The 24041-nt window shown below is 46.7% G+C and overlaps 2 protein-coding genes across 6 annotated transcripts in view; one reads left to right on the top strand and one right to left on the bottom strand.

Annotated features, from left to right (window-relative positions):
- CDK5RAP1 (CDK5 regulatory subunit associated protein 1) overlaps positions 1-22487 on the top strand; it is a 61526-nt gene extending 39039 nt beyond the window's left edge. For 3 of the 4 annotated variants that reach the window (XM_010854852.1, XM_010854854.1, XM_010854853.1), the window contains one exon: positions 7327-8010. In XM_010854852.1, coding sequence (XP_010853154.1) covers positions 7327-7533 — 207 coding nt within the window. In that variant the 3' untranslated portion in view covers positions 7534-8010. Of the gene's footprint in view, positions 1-7326; positions 8011-21945 lie in introns of those variants that run through there. The other variant, XM_010854855.1, reaches the window with a different exon arrangement.
- On the bottom strand, positions 146-18763 carry LOC104999316 (vomeromodulin-like). Of its 2 annotated transcripts, XM_010854857.1 has the most exons (15): positions 18610-18763; positions 16285-16569; positions 12806-13259; positions 12285-12386; positions 10464-10616; positions 9474-9552; positions 9079-9136; positions 8389-8459; positions 7007-7147; positions 6099-6221; positions 5737-5804; positions 5196-5226; positions 3431-3491; positions 2606-2685; positions 147-1207 (listed from the first exon to the last, which is right to left on the bottom strand). In XM_010854857.1, exons 1-15 carry the CDS (start codon positions 18749-18751, stop codon positions 1184-1186), a joined length of 1872 nt encoding a protein of 623 aa, XP_010853159.1. In that variant the 5' UTR covers positions 18752-18763; the 3' UTR covers positions 147-1183. The 2 variants fall into 2 exon arrangements, with proteins under 2 accessions (XP_010853161.1, XP_010853159.1); XM_010854859.1 differs by lacking the exon at positions 2606-2685 and having other exon boundaries at positions 146-1207.
- Positions 22488-24041: the final 1554 nt, after the last annotated feature.

Raw genomic sequence — 24041 nt, 5'->3', positions numbered from 1 at the left:
TATGGCTTCTGTTTTATGTTTTGGTTTTTTGGTGTGGCATGTGGGAGCTTAGCTCTTTGACCAGGGATCAAACCCTCACCTTCTAAGGGAAGTCCCATTTTTGTTTTTAAATGGAAGTGGAATTCACATAACATAAAATTAACTAAGGTAAAGGAGATAGTTTAGTGGCACAGTGTTCAACTACAACCTCTATCTGGTTCCAAACCATCACTCCAGAATAGAACCCCATACCCATTAAGAGTGTGATTGGGTCTTTGTCTTGTGCGGTGCTGTCCTTGCTGTAAGGCACGCCCAGTCTCTGGCCTTGCTTCCCTTTCTGATCTTTTGTGTCTACAACCTGAGCTGTTTTGGTTCTGGAGCACACAGTTGTGCAAGACACTGGCATAGGGCAGAGATCTCTGCCTGGTATAGAGTTCAGAGTTGTGTTTCTCATTATCCCTGTTGTGTAGTTTTCTGGGTTTCTCTGCATTTACTGACCTAACATTGATTGGCTTTCCTCTCAGCCACTTGGCCTGGCCTGTAGTCCCTGAGCTGGGATCTAGATCCTTTGCTGCCCTGTTTATGGTATTATCGGACTCTTATCTGCTCTGTTCCACCCAGCTTTTAGCATTTGGACTGTGCCCTTCAGTTTTTAACATGTGACGATGGGGAAATTGGAGCCTAGCCCCTGTGTGATTTTCATCTTGGGCCAATGGGCAGAAGAGAACGTTTGGTGTTTGGGGAGGGGAGGCCTGAGCTATGGGAAGAAAAGTCTTAATCATTGTCAGGATTGTTCCCTAGAGCACTCTGTAAAGTAATCCTGAGTTTTGTGGCCTCATCACTCATATTACTAATTTTTTGTCCCCAGTAAGAAGTGCTTTTACTAGTCATAAACACACAATGGAACTCCTGTTTGTAAGAATTAAAGACATGTCACTTTTTTTTTTTTCTGCATGAAAACAGGTTATTTATTGGTGAGATAATTAGAAAAGTCCCCCCCTATCCCTGGATTCCTGCCTTTCTTACACTTGTTAATTCAGGGTATTGTTGGTGAAATTCCAAAGCATAGCTGGACATGTTGAGAACACTAACTCTACTTAATTCCTTAGTCCAAAGGATGTCTTTTCCACAGTGTTTCATAGAGAGGGATTACAGAGTGTCTTTGCTTTCATTCTGAAACATTCCCTGGCTTCCGGTGCTGGGTTTAGTTTGTGGCTTGAAAATCATTCTGTGGGGAGACAAAAGACAGCTAGTTATACTCTTAAATACATAAGCTGGTGCAGGCACAGGCTGAGCCAGCCAGTGGACTCCATCCCCCTGACCACAGCACTGGCTTTAAGGATGGGGACGTGGAACAGTTCAGGCCAATGGGAGCCCCAGATGTTACTTCTGGATGACTTTCATTTGTTATTCCAGAAATAGGGTGAAGTTCCTGATAGTGAGGGACCCCCAGCGCGGAGCCAAAATAGAGCCCACCCCAAAGCATTTAGAGTCAAGAGATGGATTCTGGCGTCACATTTGGGCCACCTCTGAAGTTGGCACCATCCTTGGATGTTAGGACCAATAACTCTGTGTTGTTGCTTGAACCAGTTTTGGTTGAGCTTCCTGTCACTTGCAGCTGAAACACAGTTGGCATTCATCTGATCCAGTCCCTTAACTCAGGCGGAATGCGGGAGGCAAAGCGATACGCGCGGGCCCCTCATAGTTACGGAGCGTAAGAGTAGGAGGTAGAAAGCTAACATTGAGGCAAGTGCTGATTTTCCCAGCCTCTACACTGTAGTAATTGATTTGGTCACAGATTCATGGACTTTGGGGGATTAAGTAAAAATTGGAATGTAAGGCTTCTGAAATTTGAGCCAACATGAAAGAAATTAATGTTTTCCCAGTCAGATGGCATACTCATTAGACATGTTTATCAAGAATGGAACATTGTAAGGGTGATGGAGATTCTAAACTTCTTTACTCTCTGGTATATCTTCTCTAGTTCCATCCCTCCTTCACTGTTTTCCTGGTGGCAAATTTACATAAAGGTTCCATCCTTTTAACTATTTTTCAGAAAGCAAGTTCTCTTTTCACTTTTCCCTAAGTGTGAGGTTAGATAGATGGGAAGAAGGGGAAGTCTGAGTCAGCGTGGTAAAGAACAAGAGGCTTTACAGTCACAAGGCGGCGGTGTGGAGGAATCGGGAATGTGTAGTGGGGGTGCAGGGCTTCCCCGATGGCCCAGTGGTAAAGAATCTGCCTCCCGATGCAGAAGACATGGGTTCGATACCTGGCTTGGAAAGATCCGTTGGAGGAGGAAATGACAACACATTCCAGTACTCTTGCCTGGAAAATCCCATGGACGGAGGAGCTTGGTGGGCTACAGTCCATGGGGTTGCAAAGAGTTGGACATGACTGGGCATGTGTGCACGTGTTTCCAGTCTCAGGGTTAGAACTTACATGATGACGAAAGGGACAGTAGGCAATGAATCTGCTTAGGAGAGACTAGGGAGACTGAATGGAGCTGGTAAGGCAGCCCAGACAGACGTTGATGCCAGGGCCCACTGGCCTTATTCATTACTCTGAAGACTGAGGTGCAGAGTGGACTTTAATGTGAAAGGAAAATGTTTGTATTTCTTTCTCTTACCGATTTAAGCACTTGAAGCTTGGCACTGTTGAGAGAATTTGGGATTACTCCTAGTGGAATATTCCATTGATTTACATTTCCTGAAAAAAAGAAGGCACATCTTATGATGTGAGTTGAAAGAAACAATGGCTAGGGTGGGTTGTTTTAGCCACAGTCAACTGGAGAATGTCTCTGGGCAGAGTGTGGCTCTAGGGGAAATCTCTCCCCCGCCCCTTCAGCAGAGGGATCTGAGTTAAGACACAGTTTCTCCCAGTCTTGTGTGTGTGTGAGGGTGAGTTCTCAAGGACCCTAGAGCTAACTGGAAATCTGATGGGTATAATCGATACCAAGAGAGATGCTGGCATGTCTGCCCTCTTTCTCTTAAGAAACCAGAAGAATTAATCCTTGCTCTTTTGATTTCATTTGCAGTACATCAGCCCCTCTAGAGTTCATCATTAATATGCTTAGATGGCATTTTGTGCTCTATCTCTTGATGATCATCAGGGTTATGAACTCATACTCCTAAATTTCTCAAACTCTGTTATCTATGTGACTAGGTGACGAGGCCCATGTTTCTTTCCTCTAAGTGGCATAATGCTGTTCTGAAGACACCCAGTGGGCTGGATTTCATTTGGACCGGGAGAAGAAACATTTTGATTTGGTTTTCACGTTTTGCCATCTCAAGATGCTGCGGTCCCTATCTGAAAATAAAAACGTGCTCTTCAGTCCCGCAATGACCAGATGATACTCTGCTCGCTGCTGCGGGACAGGCTGCAGGGTGCTGTCCCGTCCCTGCCTTTCAGTGACACTGACTTTTCTGGTGTTCATGTTACTAGTTCCACGTACTGGTAACAGCAAATAGAAGTTTCTTCAGAACTTCACGTAGCACATCTCTTTCTTCCTCCTCCTGAAAGAGATGGGTGGAGTGTTTTTGTTAGTACATCTGCTAGCCTCCCAGCTAGTCCTCACATAGTGGAAAGTGGTCTTGGGTTCCTCTGGACATGTGGGCTCTTTTTTTTCCTGGTACTCGACAAGGCTATGTGGGGAGGTGGATCTCAATCTATCCCTCAGGCCTCTAATTCTTTGGGGATTTTCAAAGGCCTTTCAAGTAGGTTTTTGATGCCTTGGGTGGCTCCTTGGCCAGTGTTTCTTGGGTTCCTGTCATGTTCCAGACATTGCTGTAGGCACTGAGATGCAGCTGTGTGCCCTCAGGCCAAATGCCGTTTGAGTATTTCGGAGGATGGACTGTACTCTTCGGGATCTGTTCTGAGTCCCCTTGGATCTGGTGCTCTGTTTACCTCCCTTCTTTTGCATTCCCCTCAACAGGCCTAGGAGTCCACGCTGCCTACCCTTTGAACGTCCTGTTTCCTCTACCTGGTTTACACCTTTGCTCCCTGGTAAACCCTTGCTCCTTCTTCAGGGCTGAGTCCAGGCATCATTTTCTCAGTGAACCCATGGTCTGCCTACCAGTTCATGCTTTCTGCCCTCTGTCTTTTTCATGGTCAGTTGATAGCTATTGCATCAGTCTCTGTTCCCTGTTAGGTGGGTAGTTACATGAGGTCAGGGTTCATGCCTTCTGTGATCCTTCCCCTGCACAGAGCTTGGCCCAGTACAGATAAGGTGAAGCAACCCAGGCTTACACTGACTCCCAAAGTCTACCTCTCAGCTGACATCCCCCTGTCTCAGGGCTGACACCTGGGACACAGACATAAGGCTGTTCGCCTCTGAGTGCATATTGTGTGCCTCCAGCCAGTGTGTGGTTACCAGACTCTTAATGATGGGGCTTAATTTATATATGGTTTTAATCTGTCCCTGTCCTCCTGCTTAAACTAGAGCATCACTCCTGGAATCTGGGACCTCACCATTGTTTCATGTTACAGATTTAGGGTCATACATGTTGGCACCCCACTCCAGTACTCTTGCCTGGAAAATCCCATGGATGGAGGAGCTTGGTAGGCTGCAGTCCATGGGGTCACTAGGAGTCAGACACGACTGAGCGACTTCACTTTCACTTTTCACTTTCATGCATTGGAGAAGGAAATGGCAACCCACTCCAGTGTTCTTGCCTGGAGAATCCCAGGGATGGGGAGCCTGGTGGGCTGCTATCTATGGGGTCGCACAGAGTCGGATATGACTGAAGCGACTTAGCAGCAGCAGCAGCAGCAGCAGCATGTAGTGACGCTCACTAAATGTTTGTTGAATGAAAGTATAATTATGTGTGTGGAAGATCAAGTGTCATAAAGGTGGGGGTAGTGAGATGCTCTGGTGAGCCAAGGCGTAATTAGAATCCACATCATCTTTTCTTCCTTTCTGTGGACCCTCAAGACTTCCTGGTGTATCCGAATCACCCAACACAAAGAGCACAGATTCTAGGCCTGCCTTTAGGTCATTGACTGAGGTCACTGAATGAGCTTGGGGAACCGGGTTTTAAGAGCTTCCCAGAGAGAACCTAGGTTTGGAACCTGCAGTCCTGCTCCACATTGCGTCTGTGATCCAATCTGCGTGACTTTTTTTTTTTTTTTTTGTAGAGTCCTGTTTTACTGAGTGCCTGGCTTGAAAATAATTTCTCACCTATCATAGATAAATATTTTGAAAAATCAGATTGACTTACAGCCTCAGGGGGTATCACGCTGTGTTTAGCACTGTCAGGAAAGACAAGGAAAAATTATTTCCAAATAACAATTATTAACTAATTCTAAAGTAGAGTTTAGGTATTAGCTCAGTTCCTTCTTGAAGTCACTTATAAAATGTTGTAATAAATACAGAGGAGAAAGAGCAGATTTAAGGTGCATAACAGCATGTGAGTAAAACTTTCTGATTTCCCTGTAATAATCCAAGTATTTCTCAAAGGCCTTGTCCATTATTCTTTGCATGTGATTTGAATTGGGTTCTTCTTTTTTTCTTAATTGGAGGATAATTGCTTTACAATATTGTGTTGGCTTCTGCCGTACAACAACATGAATGAGTCATAAGTATACGTATGTCCCCTCCCTCTTGAGCCACCCCCACCCTCGCCCCATCCCACCCCTCTGGGTTGTCACGGAGCACCGGCTTGAGCTCCCTGTGCCTATACAGTAGTTTCTGAATTGGTTTCTTGATATTGCATCCTATGCTGATGAATGGCAAGAGGAGTTTGTAGTTATAGACCGTACCTGTCAGTCTTGATGGTTGTTTTGATTTTGTTGTTTGAAATCTCACTTGCATGGGAGATGGTGACTTCCTACATGAATATAAAACAAACATGAGTTGAAAATACCTTCACCAGGCTACTCAGCAAACGTGTCATGGTGTGATATGACCAGCAAGGTGACAGGTGAGGCCTGGCGTGGAGGCGACCAGGTCTTAGGAGACAGCCCACCAGCCTGGTTGGCCTCCTCCTCCTAGGGACACCCAGGCACTCTGACCCCCAGAGTTTTGGTAGTAGTTCCCCCCTAGAGCACTCTTCTTTCCATGGGACCTCTGCTCCTATTTGTTCCTCCTCACAGCCATTCCCGATTTGTTACTCAGCACTCACCGTCTGCCCAGTGGCTATGTTCTCACCATCCTTCACTATAGTGACCCAGTAGGCGGCATTGATTTTGTTGTTCGGCAGGTGGTGGTAAACGATTTTGGTGATCGCCGCTTCCAGGTTGTTTATCTGTGGTAAAGAAGTCATCGTTTATAGAGTATGGAGAGGGAGAGGGCTGCAGGATGTTGTATGGTGAGATATCCATGCATTGCTCGATTCCATCATTCAGATGTTTATGGATCCTGTGGTATGCATTGGTCACCTTGCTGGGTGCTGCCACAGCTGATATGAGCACACAGACACCATCTCATTCCAGACATCTCCCTTTATCTTATTTCCTTTCTCGAAAAGACAGTGGGGCCCATGACACAGAAGCGTGTTTCTATTACTCCTCATCCATTTTAGAGCCCATTTCTTTCTGTGCTCTTGTAGCAGATAGCTCTGCACTTGATGATTTTGGGAGACTGTGTTAAGGAAACATTGAAATAGAGCCTGGCACATAGAGAGTACTGAAGATTATGATTTTGTTATAACTACCTGCCTTCTACCACTTTCTGGGCAGGAAGCAAGTGAATACCTCCTATGTAGATAAACCCACTCCCTTGCACATGCTGTGAGTGTTGGTTAAGTTGCTTCCCTCACTTTGGTTGCCTGTAAAATGGAGAGAAGCAGCTCTGCCTCCCAGAGCTCCTGCTCCCCCTGTGCCCTGCTCTCTCCTTTCCCCTAGTGCATTATATACAAGACCCAACTAGACGATCATTAAGGGAAAATCTGTATCCCATAGCGTTCCTCGTCTTTATCTCTGGAAGAGCATTCCAGAACCCACTTGGCATTTCTACCTTCTCACACTTAGAGGTTGATAGGCTAGACTTAAGCAAACAGGAAGGTCGAAGGGCCATGTGGATGAGGCTCACCTTGACAGAGCTCTCCTTGGCGCTTTTAGTGACAATCTCCCTGAGCATCATTTGGGACAAAATCACGGCAGTGTTGACATTTTTAGGATCTGGAGGAAGATGGCTTCCAGGCACAGGGGATTTATTTTGGTTAAAGTAGGCCTAGAGAGAGAACAAGAGAAACATCCCTGTTATCGTGTGAGACTGCCATCAATTTCAGGGTCTTCGAAGGCCCGTCTGTGATGCTGTGATGCTGTGATGCTGAGGTGGCCCCGTGTGAACCCCACAGTGGACGAGCATGAAGACAAAGCACAGGTGACCTCCCTGCCCCCTTGTTGCGGGACTGTAGGGGAGTCGTGGGAGAGAGGAGCCCCTTACAGAGGAGGAAGCACTGCCGTCTCCAGCCGATTAGCCCTGAAACAGTGCCCCTCAGTCCCCCAGACCTCCGATTTTCCAAGAGAAGCTACATGTCTTCATTTTCCAGCGAATTCCTCCATTTAAATGTTGCCTCAGGTAATATGTGTGTGTATATGCGTGTTTGTACCTAACTCACAGTTCTCCCAAGCTTACAATGACTGTCTTGTCAAGCACACTCAAGGCTCATCTTATCTATGGAATTCTGCCTCCTTTGAATGATTCCTCTTCCTTTTGTATACATTGTGCCCTGTTTATAAAATGCAGATTGCACATGGCAGGAAGTTTGACAAGTCCAGAGAAGTACGAAGAAGGGAAAAGATTTTAAGTGGATATCACTAATATTTCACCTTATTTTCTTTCTTTGCCTGTACATAATATCACTTGTATTTTGCTTTAAAAAATTAACCGTACCTTCATACTTTGTAAACATTTCTAATAATCTCATAGTTAGCTTAGTTATTTCCTTCTAGTTCATTTCCAGTTTTTTCCCCCATTGTCATTAATACTTGTATTTCTTTGTGCTTAAATATATCTGTACTTGGGATGTCTGTGCAGAGGGATCCCATGAGTAGAGTAAGTGGGCCCAAAACCTTGCCTCTCTTCAGTACTCCTCATGGCCTAGTTTTCCATTCCTTCAGTGGTTGAGAGGGTGGGTGGGAGAGTCTGCACTTCTTCTTTCCTTAAATATAGTCTGTTGAATATCTAACCGCTGCTGGGTACATCCTACTGGTCAAGAAAAAGTTGTCGTTGTTGGGTATGCATCTCAGGCACTGTGCATTAGACGTAACTGGAAGGGAAAACACGGCTGGCCCCTGTAGCAGGCACTCAGCTGTTACGGTAGAAGCCTGGAGATCGCCCCAGGTGGAGGTCTGGGGATCAGAGAAGGGAGGAAGACTGGTTTGTCATGATTTGGAGTTTATTTGGTGAGTTCAGGGATGTCTCCAGCCCTCTTACAGAACCCATTCATAACCACAAAGAACACTTACACAGTAGAGGATTGAAAGACCTTCTGCAGAAATCCTGGGACTTTTGACTTGGTAGTTGAACAAGCCAGTAGCTGTAGGTGAGAGGGAAAGAGAGCCTGTGGAGGCGCTGCAGTCCCTTGGAGGCTGTGCCCTGGGCGCCTCCCTCTCCCTTGGTCCCAGGCAGAAACCTGCTGCCTCACTAGCTTTTCGCATGTGTCTAGGAGGAGACTATGGAGAGGAAGGTGATGTGACAACTAAAAGAGTCTCGCTGCCCAGGCCCCATATTTCATCTGCTCTGGGTCCTGGGAAATGTCGACAGGTTCCTGCCTGAACTGTCTTGGCAACTGCCATCCTACTGCGTCCTGTTATCTTGGTCTCCTGGATGTTAGGAGACGTGAGAGGGAATTTCTGCTTCCCAGCTTCCTTGGTGTGATGGTGCTACTTGCTCAAGCTCCACACTGTGTACTTTGCACACCACTGGGACTGAGGAGCTACCAGAGACTCCAGAGGGGCTCTGTGTCCTGGAGAATGAGTCACTGTGGTTCAGCGAAGCTGCTAAGTTGCCACATTCCCAGCCTGGGTGCTTGGGGATGCAGCTTACAGCTCCGTCCTCTCCTATCACCTATAGGATCCAAAGGAGCCTGGGCCACCTCCCTCCATTGACCTGGGCAGCCCCGCTGGGGAGGGTGGGGGTCTGGTGTTTGTACTCACAGTTCTTGCATTCGTTGATGTCACTGAGCTCAATGCCACATGATTTTGATCCTTCAATCTGTTAAAGGGCTCATCGTTAGCTTTGCCAAGGGAGAGCAGCAGTCCTGTCCTCCTGTCCCCTTCCGTCTGTCCTCCTCTTCTCCCTGTCCTACTTCCTGGTTTCCTTTTTGCCAGAGCTCATCCTCCCCTACTCCTGCCCCAACCTGGAGCATTATCCTATCCTGCTACTGGGGTATTTGGGGCTGGGGGTGGGGCAGGGGATGCTTCCGTAGAAACAGGCCTCTTGAGGCCTGATGTCCCTTTAGCACCAGACTGTATCTGAGGTAAGGGCCTCTTCCTGTGTCCCCCAGCAACATAGACCTCCGAGGCAGTGCCCTCCCCGTCCCACGACTTACATTCTCGTTCATAGTTACTGTCAGCAATTGAGAGATGGTATCATCCAAGGGCAGAGGCAGAGGCAAGACACCTGTGACCCTGGGGAAGATACACGTGGAGAACACGTATCACACATGTATACCTGTGTGATCCTTAACATTTGCCCAACATCCATTGACGAACCAATGGCAGTGATGTCCTGCTATTTACTTTGTTCCCTAAGCTCTTTTGCCTTCAGTTTTAGTCACTAAGGAAGATGGAAGAATACCTAAGAAAACTACCAAAGCCAGAGGGCTGACCCAGCAATCTCACAGGGAGGAATTTATCCTTCAGATACCATGACAGTGGTAAACAGACTTGTCTGGGAACTTATTCACCGGTTGAGTACAAAAGTTAGTAGCTGGAAAAAAAAACAATTATTCCTTGATAAGGATCTGTTAAGTAAGTGATAGTGTATCTTCATAATGGAGTACTAGACAGCCATAAAATATCAAGAAGCTACTTATATTCTGATGACCAATTCCAAGCAATTTTTAAAAATATCAGCAGAGGCCAGAAAATTGTATATAATAAACCAGCCCATTTCTCTGTGTGTATACACATGCACGTTTGTTGCATAGCAAATAATATCTCTGAAAGCCAATGGAAAAATTGGATCCATTGGTTGCTTCCAGGAAGGATAATTAGCCGGTGTATATGGGTGAGAGGGAGACTTGTATTGTATGGCTTTTGAGTCATTTGAATTTTGATCTAGGTGAATGGATTGCTTATGCAGGAAAATAGAACTGAGTACAAAAGTATGCTTAGCAAAGAGAACACGGGCAGAGTGAGAGAAGGCTGTGCTCAGGCCCAGTGAGCCATTTGCAAGCAGAGGCCCTTCTCTGGGCCTCCTTTATTGATGGTTCAAACCACTGGGTTGGCTGAGCTGGTCTCTAGGTGTGGTACAAGCAAGAATATCCTGACATATAGGCCACTTGATCCAGAAAATGAGAAAAAATGGTCTCACATACACCTCTGCTATCTGCAGGTTGACGTTCTTGACTTCGATGTTCTCCTGGACTAGGAGGCTGACACATTGTGTGTTGTTGCTGGAAATTCCAATTTCCAGAGTTACATCTGCATGCACTTGAAATCCCAGTATGCTGACTACAGGTCCTGCTAGGCTGTGGAGAACAAGACGCAGGTGAACCCAGGTCCCATTGCAAGATGTCACTCAGCCAAGCGATAGGCATTTTGGGAATCACCAGGTTATTTGAGTGAGGGTAAGTTCGGTGCTTTCCAATAAGTATGCCCCATCGTTGGCCAATCTCCTGTGTATAGAATTCAGAGCTTGGTTCAAAGGTATTCAATAAACATTGTCAAAATCACCCTCCTAACCAGGCTTCAAGGGTCTTTTTTTGTTGGGTGGCACCAGGCTGACTGGTAACAAGATGCCCATTACAAGTTCACTTTTGTGCCCAGCACTCCCACTTGTCTGTTGTGTGGGTGACAACGGACAGGAAAAACCCACAGTTTTCCAGAGCCTGGTCTTCTTTGAGTCAGATATTTTGGAGAAGATAGATGGTTCTCCCTGACACTGTTAACTGTAGTGGTCACAGATATGGACTCTGGAAGCTGAACACCTGGGCTCAAATCCTGTCACTGCCGTCGTTTGGTTGAGGGACTTTGAGCAAGGTTTATAACTGGTTTTCCTAGTTTAAACTGGTTTTCTAGTTTAGAAACAGGACTGCTTTCCTGATGAGGTTGTCAAGAGGCTTCATGAGTTCAGACTACCTCAGTTAAGGGCCTGGCTGGAGCTTAATCAGTGATAAGTATCAGGGATATGAATATATTAGTCCAAGAAATCTCCTTCCCAGTGTCGATTCCCTTGCCCCTCTCACATCTTCCTGGGTGCCCTGGGCCTCCTCTGTTAACCTGTCCCTCCCCCAAATGTTGACATCCACTGAAGGCAGGGACCGCCTGCCTTTAGTCTTCCCTCTCCCAACACAGCATCTGGTACAGAGCAGCGGTTATTAACTACCCATTAGGTGGATGAGTGAATGTGCATACGCATGCGTGTTTAAATCTCTAGTTTCCTGAGGGCATTTTAACCATCTCTGTTTCCTCTCAGCTTCCTAGCAAAGTGTTTGTAGAGTGAGTTGACTCTCCTTGGAGGGTCAAGGTTATTTGGAAGGCATATTTGGAGATCCAACCAGTCCATTCTAAAGGAGATCAGTCCTGGGTGTTCTTTGGAAGGAGTGATGCTAAAGCTGAAACTCCAGTACTTTGGCTACTTCATGTGAAGAGTTGACTCATTGGAAAAGACTCTGATGCTGGGAGGGATTGGGGGCAGGAGGAGAAGGGGACGACAGAGAATGAGATGGCTGGATGGCATCACCGACTCGATGGACGTGAGTTTGAGTGAACTCTGGGAGTTGGTGATGGACAGGGAGGCCTGGCGTGCTGCAATTCATGGCGTCACAAGGAGTTGGACACGACTGAGCGACTGAACTGAACTGAATTTCCCCTAAGACCAGTGTACATGTTGATATGAAATGAGTTCTCCATGGTTTCTGTCTTCATTGCTCATCTATCAAATTATGCAGATTTCACATGGAGATCTGGATTTCTGGCTTTTATTGTAGTACTATTTGAGAGTGGGGTGCTGTGGTGTTATGTTGCCACCTTGCTCCTCGGGGCTGGAGGAGAGAGGCAGCTGGGCCTGGTGCCCCTTTCGCTCCATCCTCAACCATCCTGCCTTACTCGTTGTTGTCTCTGCTTGGCTCTTGGACACTAGATCTTAAGTCACTAGTCCAGCCTGTCCCAGCTGACTGATTTGGAAATAGGCTCACCCGTTTCCACCTATGAAGGCAGTAGTCACGGCGTGGACAAGGATCCCGTTGCCTGTCATGGTTGACGTCATGTTCTCCACAGTCACTTTTTCAACCTCTAATCTGTAAAGTGACAGCATCAAGTATAAGTGTCAGTCCTGGCTCAAGGAATCAGTCTGGGTAACAAGAGAAACACCTTTGAAGCAGGCAGTTAACAACCTACCCACCCATCTATCTCTGGGACTCCCCAGCCCCCTTACCCACTTGGTTCTTTCCTCCTTCCTTTTTTTTTTTTAAACATAATAGCTCTGGCTCTTGGGGGCAGTTCCACAGACATCACTGCCACTCTCAAAAAAAAGGTGGCCCAGTTCTTTAAGGTCAACAAATCTTGATCATATTTCCCCCCAAAAGGATAGCCTTTCAGCACCGAGTTAAAATATTGCTTCATGAAAACGTGGTTGCCCTTTTGGGGGCTGAACATTGGTATCTCCAAACAGTAGCTTTTGTCTTGTGCCAGACATTAGGGTCAAGGAAGCACTTACCCTAACAAGAGATCTTCCAAGTCGATATTTCCCAGCAGGCCAGTGAGCGCACTGTTGATGTCTTTTGGCACCACACTGTTCAGTATGCCCTCAGTGGTTTCTTTGAGTTTGTCACCAGTCAAGAGACCAGTGCTGTCGACAAGTTCTTTGACAGCATTCTCTCCACCAAGGAGTGGCAGACTGCCCAGAGCCCCCTGGCCGAGGTCACTGACAGCACCAGTGGCTTCTGAGAGCAATGACTGGGGATGCTTTGGGGACTTGTTGCTGCTCCCCTTTCCCAGAATACCACCAAGGCCACCACCTCCAAGGATATCAAGGGATGAAGTAAGATCTAACACAGACAGCAGGCCAGAGTTGGACACTGTGGATATCACTTCTCCCAACACACCGGCCAGATTTATCTCCTCACACTTCAGCATGTTCTCTATCTTCGGGGTCAGGGTGGCATTCAGATCTGAAAAGGGTCGAGAGAAATGATCCTGCTGCTAGCTGCCCAGCCGGTTCAGCCAGAGGAAGCTTTCCAGCTGGAGAGCCAGCACCATTGAGTTGTGGGACCCATAGGCATTTAATATCATGCCTCCCCGAAATATCAATTCCTGCCACTGCTCCCCACAAGGACAGCCTGGTGTTCCAGAAACATACCTGTCCCCTCTTAGGAGTTAGCCTCTACTAGCACCTACCTGCAGAGAAGGCAATGGCAGCACACTCCAGTACTCTTGCCTGAAAAATCCCATGGATGGAGGAGCCTGGTGGGCTGCAGTCCATGGGGTCGCTAAGAGTCAGACATGACTGAGTGGCCTCACTTTCACTTTTCACTTTCATGCATTGGAGAAGGAAATGGCAACCCACTCCAGTGTTTCTTCCTGGAGAATCCCAGGGATGGGGAAGCCTGGTGGGCTGCCATCTATGGGGTCACACAGAGTCAGACACGACTGAAGCGACTTAGCAGCAGCAGCAGCACCTACCTGAGACCAACCTGGTATTGAGTATGTTACTCTAAAGCAATTTGAGCATGGCATGAAAGGACCTAGTTTAGCTTTTGAGCCTAGCAGCCCAGAGTATATACATATAGTCTAGGTTCTGCCCCTTGAAGGCCAAGTGGCCTGGGGCAGGCTCTTCTCTTTTCTGAGGCCCAGTTTTGCCTCAGGGGTACCAGGGGTATATGATGGAACCTGCAGCACGATTCCCTGGGGGCAGGCCAAGTGAGCGAGCACTGATTTTAAGTGCTGTGTAGGGCAGGAGGTGGCTAGGGAGGTAATGGAGCTCGCTGATGTGGATCTCCTGTTCTCCATCCGTGTGGTTCTGCACCTCACACCAATCAGAATGGCCAGCATCAAAAAGTCTACATTTATAAATGTAGACTTTTACATTTAATAATAAATGCTGGAGAGGGTGTAGAGAAAAGGGAATCCTCCTCCACTGTTGGTGGGAATGTAAATTGATGCAGCCACTGTGGAGAGCAGTATGGAGTTTCTTTAAGAAACTAAAAATAGAGTTACCATTTCACCCATTGGTTCTACTCCTGGGCATATATCCAGAAAAGACAGAAACACTAATTAAAAAAGATACATGCTGGGACTTCCCTGTGGTCCAGTGGCTAAGACTCCCCAGTCCCAATGCAGGGGGCCCAGGTTTGATCCTTGGTTGGGGAACTAAATCCCACATGCTGTGTCTAAGAGGTCACACGCTGCAACTAAAGATTGTGCATGGTGCAGTGAAGACTGAAGATCCCGTGTGCCACAGCTAAGGCCTGGCACAACCAAATAAATAAGAAATGGAAATTAAAACAAGCAAGCGAACAAAAAACCAAAAAGACACATGCACCCCAATGTTCATAGCAGCAATATTTATAATAGCTAAGACATGGAAGTGACCCTAATGTCCATTGACAGATGAATAAAGAAGATGTGGTACACACGTGCACACACACACACACACACACACAATGGAATCTTAGCCATAAAAAAGAATGAAATAATGCCACTTGCAGCAACACAGATGGATCTAGAGATTATCAAACTAACTGAAGTAAGACAAAGACAAATGCATGATATCACTTATATGTGGAATCTAAAAAAATGATACAAGTGAACATACTTAATATTTACAAGAGAGAACTGGACTTACAGGCTTAGAAAACAAACCTATGGTTACCAAGTGGGTGGGGGAAAGGATAGACAACATGTGCTTGTTGTATACAACAGGGAACTATATTCAATATCTTATGGAAGTGAAAATGATCGGGGCTCAGTTGTGTCCAATTCTTCTCGACCGCATGCACTGTACAGACCATGGAATTCTCCAGGCCAGAATACTGGAGTGGGTAGCTGTTTCCTTCTCCGGGGGATCTTTCCAACCCAGGGATTGAACCCAGGTCTCCTGCATTGCGGACAGAGTCTTTACCATCTGAGCCACCAGGGAAGCCAATATCTTATGATAAACCTTATGATAAACCATAATAGCAAAGAATATGAAAAATATATATATAAGAAACTGAATCATTTTTCTGTACACCTGAAACATTGTATCAACTATACTGCAATTTTGTTTTTAAAAGGAAATCGACTAGCTGCATGAATCATGGAGGATTCACTGGGTACAATACTGCAGCAAAAGTGAACGGACCAGAATTTCTCATTACAGCACGAATGAACTACCTCAGAAACGTTTAGGTTTGAGAGACAGTGCAAGCAGGTCACCTTTAGAAAACTTTATAGCACTTAGTGCAAGTATTTATCTTGAGAAGGAATATCCACGTCATAAAATATAAAGAAATGGCAGGAGGAAAAGAATCAGGCCAGAGGCCTTCTTAGGAGAGGAGATGGAGGGTGGAGCAGTGCAGCCCCAGTAGGAGCCTAGGGGTCTTCAGTCCTATGGCCCGTTTTATTCCTCCGTCTCAGTGGTGGGTACAAGCGTGTTGCTGTTGTTTAGTCACTAAGTCTTCTCTGACTCTTTTGAGGCCCCTTGGAATGTAACCCTGGCAGGCTTCTCTGTCCATGGGATTTCCGACTCAAGAATACTGGAGTGGGTTGCTGTTTCCTTCTCCAGGGGATCTTCCTGACCCAGGAATCCAACCCACATCTCCTGCATTGGCTGGCAGATTCTTTACCACTGAGCTACCAGGGAAGCCCCCACAAGGGTGTTAATTCAATATTCATATCTTTTAAGGTTTTTTTTTTTATGTCTGACAGTGAAATTAACAGCCTCTACCACCAAGTCGCTGTTTGATGGGTTACAACTGTCACGTGTAGCACTGTCTGAACTGCCCTCCGGCCCGCGGCGGTACTGCTGCACCAGAATGTCTGTGAGTGGGGTCCAGGCAGCTGATTGGTAATAAGCCCCAAAGGTGATACGGCTATCACCTCTTATTTCAGAATCACCTGTCCAGAAGGTGTAACTAGCCTTTGGGCTTGGAGATGAAAAGCATGTGTGAAGGGGTAGAAAGTCAAAGCTGTGCAGGTAAAACGAATCTTACTTACAGTCATTGAGTTTGCTGCTAGACACAAGGTATTTGGCCACGGGTGAACATCTGGCTCCTGAGGTCCCAGCTGCACGTCTTGGAGGTAGAGAGCCTTTTCTGATTGAGGAAATTCTGGGGACTTGTGGGTCAGGCACACTGATCGGGAAATGAACGGGAAGCCTAGAGGTTATTTTGTCAGGAGGGGCTCCCACCTGTGAAGGTGAGGTCGATAGGTCAAGTGCTCCTGCCTGGATGGCTAGCATGATGGCCAAGGCCCACAGGGTCAGCATCTTGTGGCCGATACCTGCAAAGGAAGGCTTAGTCAGACACCACATTCCCAGTGGACCACAGGGCTGCCAGTATATTTGTATTGGTTGTGCACATGCCAGGGTCCTAGCTCTTATAGGAAGGTGCCACTCACATTGTCAATATTCTGATCAGTATACCGTATTCGAGGGACGGCGTTTTAGCCCATGACAGTCAGTATCTTGAGGAAGGGCCCCTTTTTCTACAGCTTATTTAACTTTGCGCAGAGGTGTCTATGGGCTGGTGGCACCCTTTAAGTACAGGCCATGCCCTGCCCAGATCTTAACTGTACGGTCCCACATTCTCCTACCAGTCTTCCGGATTCAAATAGCCTTTCAGTGATCTGAGTCACCAGCTGGGGAACTCAAGTGTTTTGAATGATCAAGCTGCGAGTGTTGTCACTCCTGTGGTAGTCAAGGTCTCTCCTTGTTTTCAGGCAGCTAATGTATAGCAGTGTCCTTGTTGATGTGAGCTTATCACATGCCAGTCCCTTTGTGGAGTGTGAATGGATGTCAGTTGCTCTAAACTCCGCACAGTGCTGAGATGGAAGGCCTGTGTTCTTATTTTTTACTTGGTGAAACTCGCGTTTACAGAGTGGCCAGTATGCTCACCTTTACCCACTGTCTGCCCCCAGCTGGTAGTTTTGCCTGATCAGGACTAAACCACCCCAGGAATCAGCCCTCGGCTTGGCAGCCTCCACTCACTTGGTCACTGGGCTATCCTAGCGTGTTAGCTCAGTGTACCAAGGCCGGAGTCATCTCCCTATGAGTGAGACCATTTCGGGGCTTCTCTCTTTTTAAAGCCCATTCCCTTGTTCTGGGAGAGCCGCTGGCTTTGTCTGATGGTGGCACTGGTCAGTCCACACTATGATATTGGTGGCAGCCATAATGTAGGAAGCTCACCTGTGTGTATTGAATGACTAAGTTAACCTATTCATCCACTTCTTGGGGCCCTCCTGTGGGCAGGGCACTGGATGCTCCCGCTGACCATTGGCTGTGGGGCATCTTCCTCTTGGCTGACGCTGAGCAGCCTTAGTGACTGTGAATGTGTAAGCTGCATAAATCTCCACTCTACTTCTTGGGATGTGTCCATAGGTATTTCCTTAATGAGTATTGGTTCATGTTCATACTGGTCAGTTGTGTTAAGCCCTTCATCTGCAACAATTCTCCCAGCGAATCTGGCACCAGACAATATTATTATCATCCTCTGCAGCGGAGGAGCCTCAGTGCTAATGAGAAGGCAGGGTCTAGACCCAGGCAGGAGAGCCCTGTTTGACTCTGAGCTCAGCTGTGTGACCCAGTGGAGATTACTTCCCTCCCCTGCTGGTCAGATTCCTCTGTTCCCAGGAGTCTATTGTCTTTTTCTTTGCTCATGTTTTAGGTAACATGGAGGTTTGTGTCTTGGGGCCTTTCCCATCAGTGAAGCAAGTAGACTCTGAGCTCCTCTCTGTTTGGATTTCCTAATCAGTCAAGTTTTGTAAAATTGGGCTTGTCAACTTTCGCCACGTGCCGGCATTGCCCAAGTCAAGCTGCCTGTTATTTACTGACATCATAGGAAGAACCGCTATTGCAGAAATGTTGGGAAGGACATATGGGAATCCACTGACAATCCTTCACATTGGATAAGTTTGGCTTTTGAAAAAACTCACCTCTTCATTATTTTTTAATTTTATCCTCATCAGTGAGGAGTTAGAATTAGTGTCTCAGGAAACATGTAAGTGTCTTGTGAGGGAAAAATAAGAAATTCTGTGCCTGTGACTGAGTTGATGGCAGTATTGTTAGACATTGTCTTGAGAGGAGCCTGCTGATAATTCTAGTAATAAATCTCCCATTTTTTAAAAAGCAGTTGCCTAACAGGCCCCTGTTAACACCTACTGCGCTAGGCAGAGTAATGTACGTTTTAGCCGGGAAGTGGTATGGCGAAAGAGATTCAAAACACAGAACCCAAGTCATCTATCCTTTGACGAGCTGGCCTATGCTTGTTTCCCTCCTGGAGTTTTGACCTTTTCTCTTGTGTATTGTTTATTGAGAGTTCTTACCTCGTCCGGTGCCGATCGGTTGGTGTTGGTGGGCACAAGTTTTCAGGAGGTGCCTTACTCCTGCTTCTGCCTCCGATCTGTCAGAGGAAAAGCTCCATCCCATTTTTATAGACCAGTGTCTCTCGGAAAAGTCTTTGGACATGTAGGGACACCATCCAAGCCTACTGATAAGGGTGATGTGATACAGGCTGACTTCCAAGATCAGCACCTGCTAATGGTTTTGATGTCTGTGTCTTTCTGAGATGTTCTGCAGGCCAAGTAACTGTTCCCTTCTTTTTAATCTTCACAGGCCTGTTAGCTTTAAAAATTTTTTTACATTTAATTATCTTTTTTTGTCTGGGCTTTTCTCTGGTTGCAGCAAGTGGGAGCTACTCTTTAGTGGCAGTGCATGGGATGCTCATTGCTGTAGCATCTCTTGCTGCGGAGCAGGGGCTCTAGGGAGCTTGGGTTTGATCCCTGGTCCCAGAAGGTATCACATGCCTCGGCGCAACCCTGCCCTTGGGCCACAGCTACGGAGCCTGCACTCTAGAGCCTGTGCTCCTCAACAAGAGAAGCCCCCGCAGAGAAGGCTGTGCGCCACAAGTAGGGAGTGGCCCCTGCTCACCACAACTATTGAAAGCCCACATGCAGCAGTGAAGACCCAGCACAACCAAGAAATAAATAAAAAATTTTTTAATTAAAAAAAAAAGAGTCTGGGTTAAGAATTCAGTTCAAAGGGATTAGACGGTCCCTCTCTCTTGGGTTTAAGCAGCTCTCCAGCCACATGAAATTCCCCTGCACTCATCTAGTATTGTCTGCCTCTTACATGCCCCTCACTGGGCAGTCTTTGTCCCCTGTAACATGCTAATTATCTGCTGCTTCATGATAAAGGGCTCTGAGTCCAACTGAGCTGGGTAGTAACATCATGGTGAGCCCTCTCCTGGAGATTCTCTGAGTGTATTTGCCTCTCTAGGCCTCTCAGCTGTCTACCATAAAGGACCTGTGTGCTCACTCATTCCTATATTGCCACAAATATATATTGTACCAGGCACTGTTCCTGGGGGCTTCCCTGGTGGCTCAGACAGTAAAGAGTCTGTCTGCAATGCGGAAGATCTGGGTTCGATCTCTGGGTCAGGAATATCCTGGAGAAGGGAATGGCTACCCATTCCAGTATTCTTGCCTGGAGAATTCCATGGTCAGAGGAGCCTGGAAGGCTGTTACAGTCCATGGGGTTGCAAAGAATCAAACACGACTGAGCGACTACCACATATACACTCTTCCTGGAGGCGGTAGAAGGGTGTACAACTCACAGGGTCCCAGCCCTAAGGGAGCTGATGGTCCAAGTGAGAGAGACTGACACTCGCCAACCTACCCACAGATGAGTGGGTGATCGTGGATCAGGGTCTGAAGCAAATGAAGCTAGTTCTGGAAGCTTCACTAGTTGGGATTGCATTGGGCAGAGCATCTGGAAGGTTCTCTGGGAGTCTTCAGGGCAGGTGTGGGCCTGGCCCTGCCCTCTTTTCCTAGTGGAGAAAACTGGCTGTCCCTGCAGGGATCATTATCATCTGGGGGTGGGGGTCCTTGTTAAAAGTTTTAATTCTTGGATCCTCCCTTCCCTAACTCTTAAATACTTTAATAAGTCAGGGTTGAGTTGAAGAAATTTGTTGAAAAAGCCTCCACAAATGGTCCAGGCGAGTGGCCCAGGTTTGAGAACCACTGGTCTAGCCCATTCCATGCCCTTGTTTGTTTTTTTTTTTTTTTTTGCAGATGAGAACACTGAGTTCTAGAGAGGAGGTTATGTATGTGCCTCAGGACGCCAAGAAGTCCAGCTGATTTAGGATCTGAACTCAAATCTTCTTGCTATTAATAGATATCAAATCTCCCCCCAAACCCACTGTTACTTTCTGCTGTGAGCCAGGGAGATGGGATCGTCAGTGAGTTCTTTCCTATCCCTGAAGAAAAGTGTGACGCTCTCAGTGACCCTTGGCCTGTGTTCATGCCTGCGTTCATTCGGTGGATATCACTGAGTACTTTCTCTTTGCCATGTACTGCGGTAGGCTGTGGGGACTAGGTAGTGGGCCAGACACACAGGTTCTCCTTCACGGAGCTCACACCTTAGTGGGGGACACTGTTAATAGGTTGACTTCTGATAGTGATGTTAAAAAAAAAAAGATGGAGAGAGGGAGTGAGTTCTCTTTGGACAGGGTGTCAGGTGATGAGTGACATTTTATCCCTGATGGGGGAAATATGAGGGGTCCAGGCCTGCAGAGGTCTGGGGCTTGGAAAAGTACAAAGAACCTGACATGGGTAAGAACTTGACTAGTTCAAGAGGTAGGAGGAAAGATTCCTGGCTGAAGGCAGAGAAAACTGCCCCGGGAGACAAGTATAGGTTTTACTCCTGCTCTGGACACCAGTGAAGGGAAACAAATATGAGCCTCGGCCCAGAGGTGTGCTCCGTGCTACCCTGAGCTAGAACTGCTTTTTCAGGAGAACTTCAAGCAGGGTCATTACATGATTTGCTCAGCTCCCTTTCCTTTCCCTAATTACCCCAGGAATGAGGCTTGAAGGGTGTCAAGAGCCTGATGTAGTGCTCGTCTGTATTCAGGATTTTCCAGTCTCTAGCAGCAGCAGCCCAGACTTCTTCTCACTTATTATCTCATTTAATGGCTCCCTCAATTCTATGCCTATGCCGTGGGTGTCAGGCTTCTTCTGTATTTTAGAGAAGCCCCAGTCATCTGTTAGGTGCCTAGCACTCCATGTTCTGTGATTGATTGAGTGCATCCTGACATGATCATGCCATGGTGTTCCCACAGCTTTACAATGTAAGAGTCTGGGAGAGGGGGTGATTTGGACTCATGGGATGGGGGCTGATTTGGACTCAATGCCTGAAGTGGAGAGTGGGGGCTGGGGTGGGGATTGGGCTGGGGCCCTGCTTTCAGGCAGGCTCAGCATTTTGCTGCAGGGCCACTCCAACCTCCACAGTATGTTCTCATACTGTGAACCTCAGCTCCAGTTCCAGTTGCCAAAGATCCCATTTTCGTCTTCGCTGAAATGTCGATGCCTAGAACAAATGACAGGTGACCTTTTCTCAGAGGGCAGAAGGTGTACCCGATGATAGCAGAAGACAGAACCAACTGTCCTGGCTCTTATTTTTCTTGGACCTTTGAGGGAAATGGAACCACCTTTTACGTGAAAATCTGTGACATCTGTTGGTGGGTGTGAACTTTGATTTCAGTGTTTCCAGTGATTCTTTGGAGCCAAAGAATGAACCCAACTCCATGTTCTGGAAGGGGCATATCTGGAATGCAACCTCTGATGGGGCCTCCTGGTCTTTGTCTCTCTCTCCTTGAACTTTAGGAGATGTGGCAGTCTTTGAATTCTGCTAATCCAGGATCCATGGGAGGTGTTTCACTCAGATGAGGTTTATCAGGCGGGACACAAGGATGCGGTTGTTCTCAAGCTCTCAGTGATTTGACCTGCTGACTCTTGGAGGGTAGGCTCTTTCCAGTCTGGCCGAGACTTAGCCCCACAGGAGGCTGGGTAAGTGCCAGCCCTTGACGGCTTCTATATGAAGATGTCACAATGAACCAGGTCAACTTGGGGGCATCCTGTTTCCAATTGTCTGTCTCTCTCTAAATTCATTTTTGTATGAGTTATTTTTTCTGGGGATTTCATTTATGACACTGGATTTAATGTTTTTTAGACCCCAGTTCTGATGCAAATGCTGCCACCTCCCTCTGTTTTCTCTACTGGATCCCAGAAGTCCTAGTCCTAGAGGAGAGAAGAGGGGTAGAATGACTGTAAGGGAGGACTATATTGGCAAGTGTTACCTTTGATTCTTGGTATGTTGTCTTTTCATTACTACTCTGTTATAAACATTTCCAGGGATTTCCCTGGTGTTCCAGTGGTTAAGACTCTGTGCTTCCAATACAGGGGGCGCAAGTTCGATTCCTGCTAGGGAAACTGAGATCCCACATGCCTTGGGGCAACTAAGCCTGTGTGCTGCAACTACTGAGCCTGTGCATTGCAACAAGAGAAGCCACGGCAGGAAGAAGCCCAGTGGTCCAGTGGTTAAGAATCCACCTTCCAATGGTCAGAAAACTGAGATCCCACATGCCTCGGGACAACTAAGCCTGTGTGCTGCAACTACTGAGCCTGTGCATTGCAACAAGAGAAGCCCATGGATGCCGCAACGAAGACCCAGTGCAGCCAAAAATAAATTAATAAAACAATTAAAAAATTAAACATTTCCAATTTTCCTTTTGCTTTCATTGTCCCTTGAGTTACTTAGAGGTTTGTAGTCTAATTTAGAATCATCCTCATGTCTCCTAATGTATTGATCTGTTATTGATTTTTAACTAATGATATTGTGGTTATGTATTTAAACTTTTTGCATTCGTTGAGTATTGTTTTATGTCACAGCATGTGGTCTGTCTTGACAAAGAACTCATGAGCTCTTTGGCTATGTGTGAGCCAAGATGTTGTAAGCCAACCACCTGCTATATTGCCCACTAATCACAATTTAAATCTCTGAACAGAATATAAAAGGAAAATACCCCAAAGCTCTGAGAGTAAATAATAATAGGTAAGGGAAGGAGGTAAAGTTTTTCAGGCATAAACTTCCTTTTTTTCCCTTAGGTTTTCTTCTTTGATTCCTGGGGAGCCCCTGTGCTGGAAGTGTGCAGCACATTGGACTACAAAATCTCCGTAAGATTTCCTCTATGATCTGGCTGAAAGTGAAAGTGTTAGTCGCCCAGTCGTGTTTGACTCTTTGAGACCCCATGGACTGTACTGTCCATAGAATTCTCCAAGCAAGAATACTAGCGTGGGTTGCCATTTCCTTCTCTAGGGGATCTTCCCAACCCAGGGATCAAACCTGGTCGCCCACATTGCAGGCAGATACTTTACTGTCTGAGCCACCATGGAAGCCAAGTCATGTGAAAGTGAAAGGGTTAGTCACTCAGTCGTGTCCAACTCTTTGTGACCCCATGGATTGTAGCCCATCAGGCTCCTCAGTCCATGGGGTTCTTCAGGCAAGAATACTGAAGTGGGTAGCCATTCCTGTCTCCATTATTCTGGCTAGAGGACTGGATAAATGGGCTTCATTTGAGCTCATGAGATAATAGAAAATAGGTATATTGGTCTCTGCCTCCAATTCCTGGCACAGAGCTCCTAAAACCCTTGTAAATTCCTAAGTGATAAATGCAATAAGAGCATCTTTTGTTCTAATGAAGTGACACTGGATGGTGGCTCCTGGGTGGTTTCTGGATAGGAGTTGGCCACCAGAAAGACCAAGCCGTGATTAGAAGGTTGGAAATTTCAGCCTCACCTTCCATCCTCTAGAGAAGGGAGATGGACTGGAAATGAAGTTAATGATTGATCATGCCAAATTGAGGAGCCTCCTATACAATCCCAGAAGTACAGGATTTGGAGAGCTTCTAGGTTGGTAAACA

Source organism: Bison bison, unplaced genomic scaffold (assembly GCF_000754665.1).
Source record: "Bison bison bison isolate TAMUID 2011002044 unplaced genomic scaffold, Bison_UMD1.0 scf7180017864352, whole genome shotgun sequence".
Classification (NCBI taxonomy): Eukaryota; Metazoa; Chordata; class Mammalia; order Artiodactyla; family Bovidae; genus Bison; species Bison bison.
Note: the sequence above shows the minus strand (reverse complement) of the source record. Positions and strands in the feature narration are given on the sequence as shown.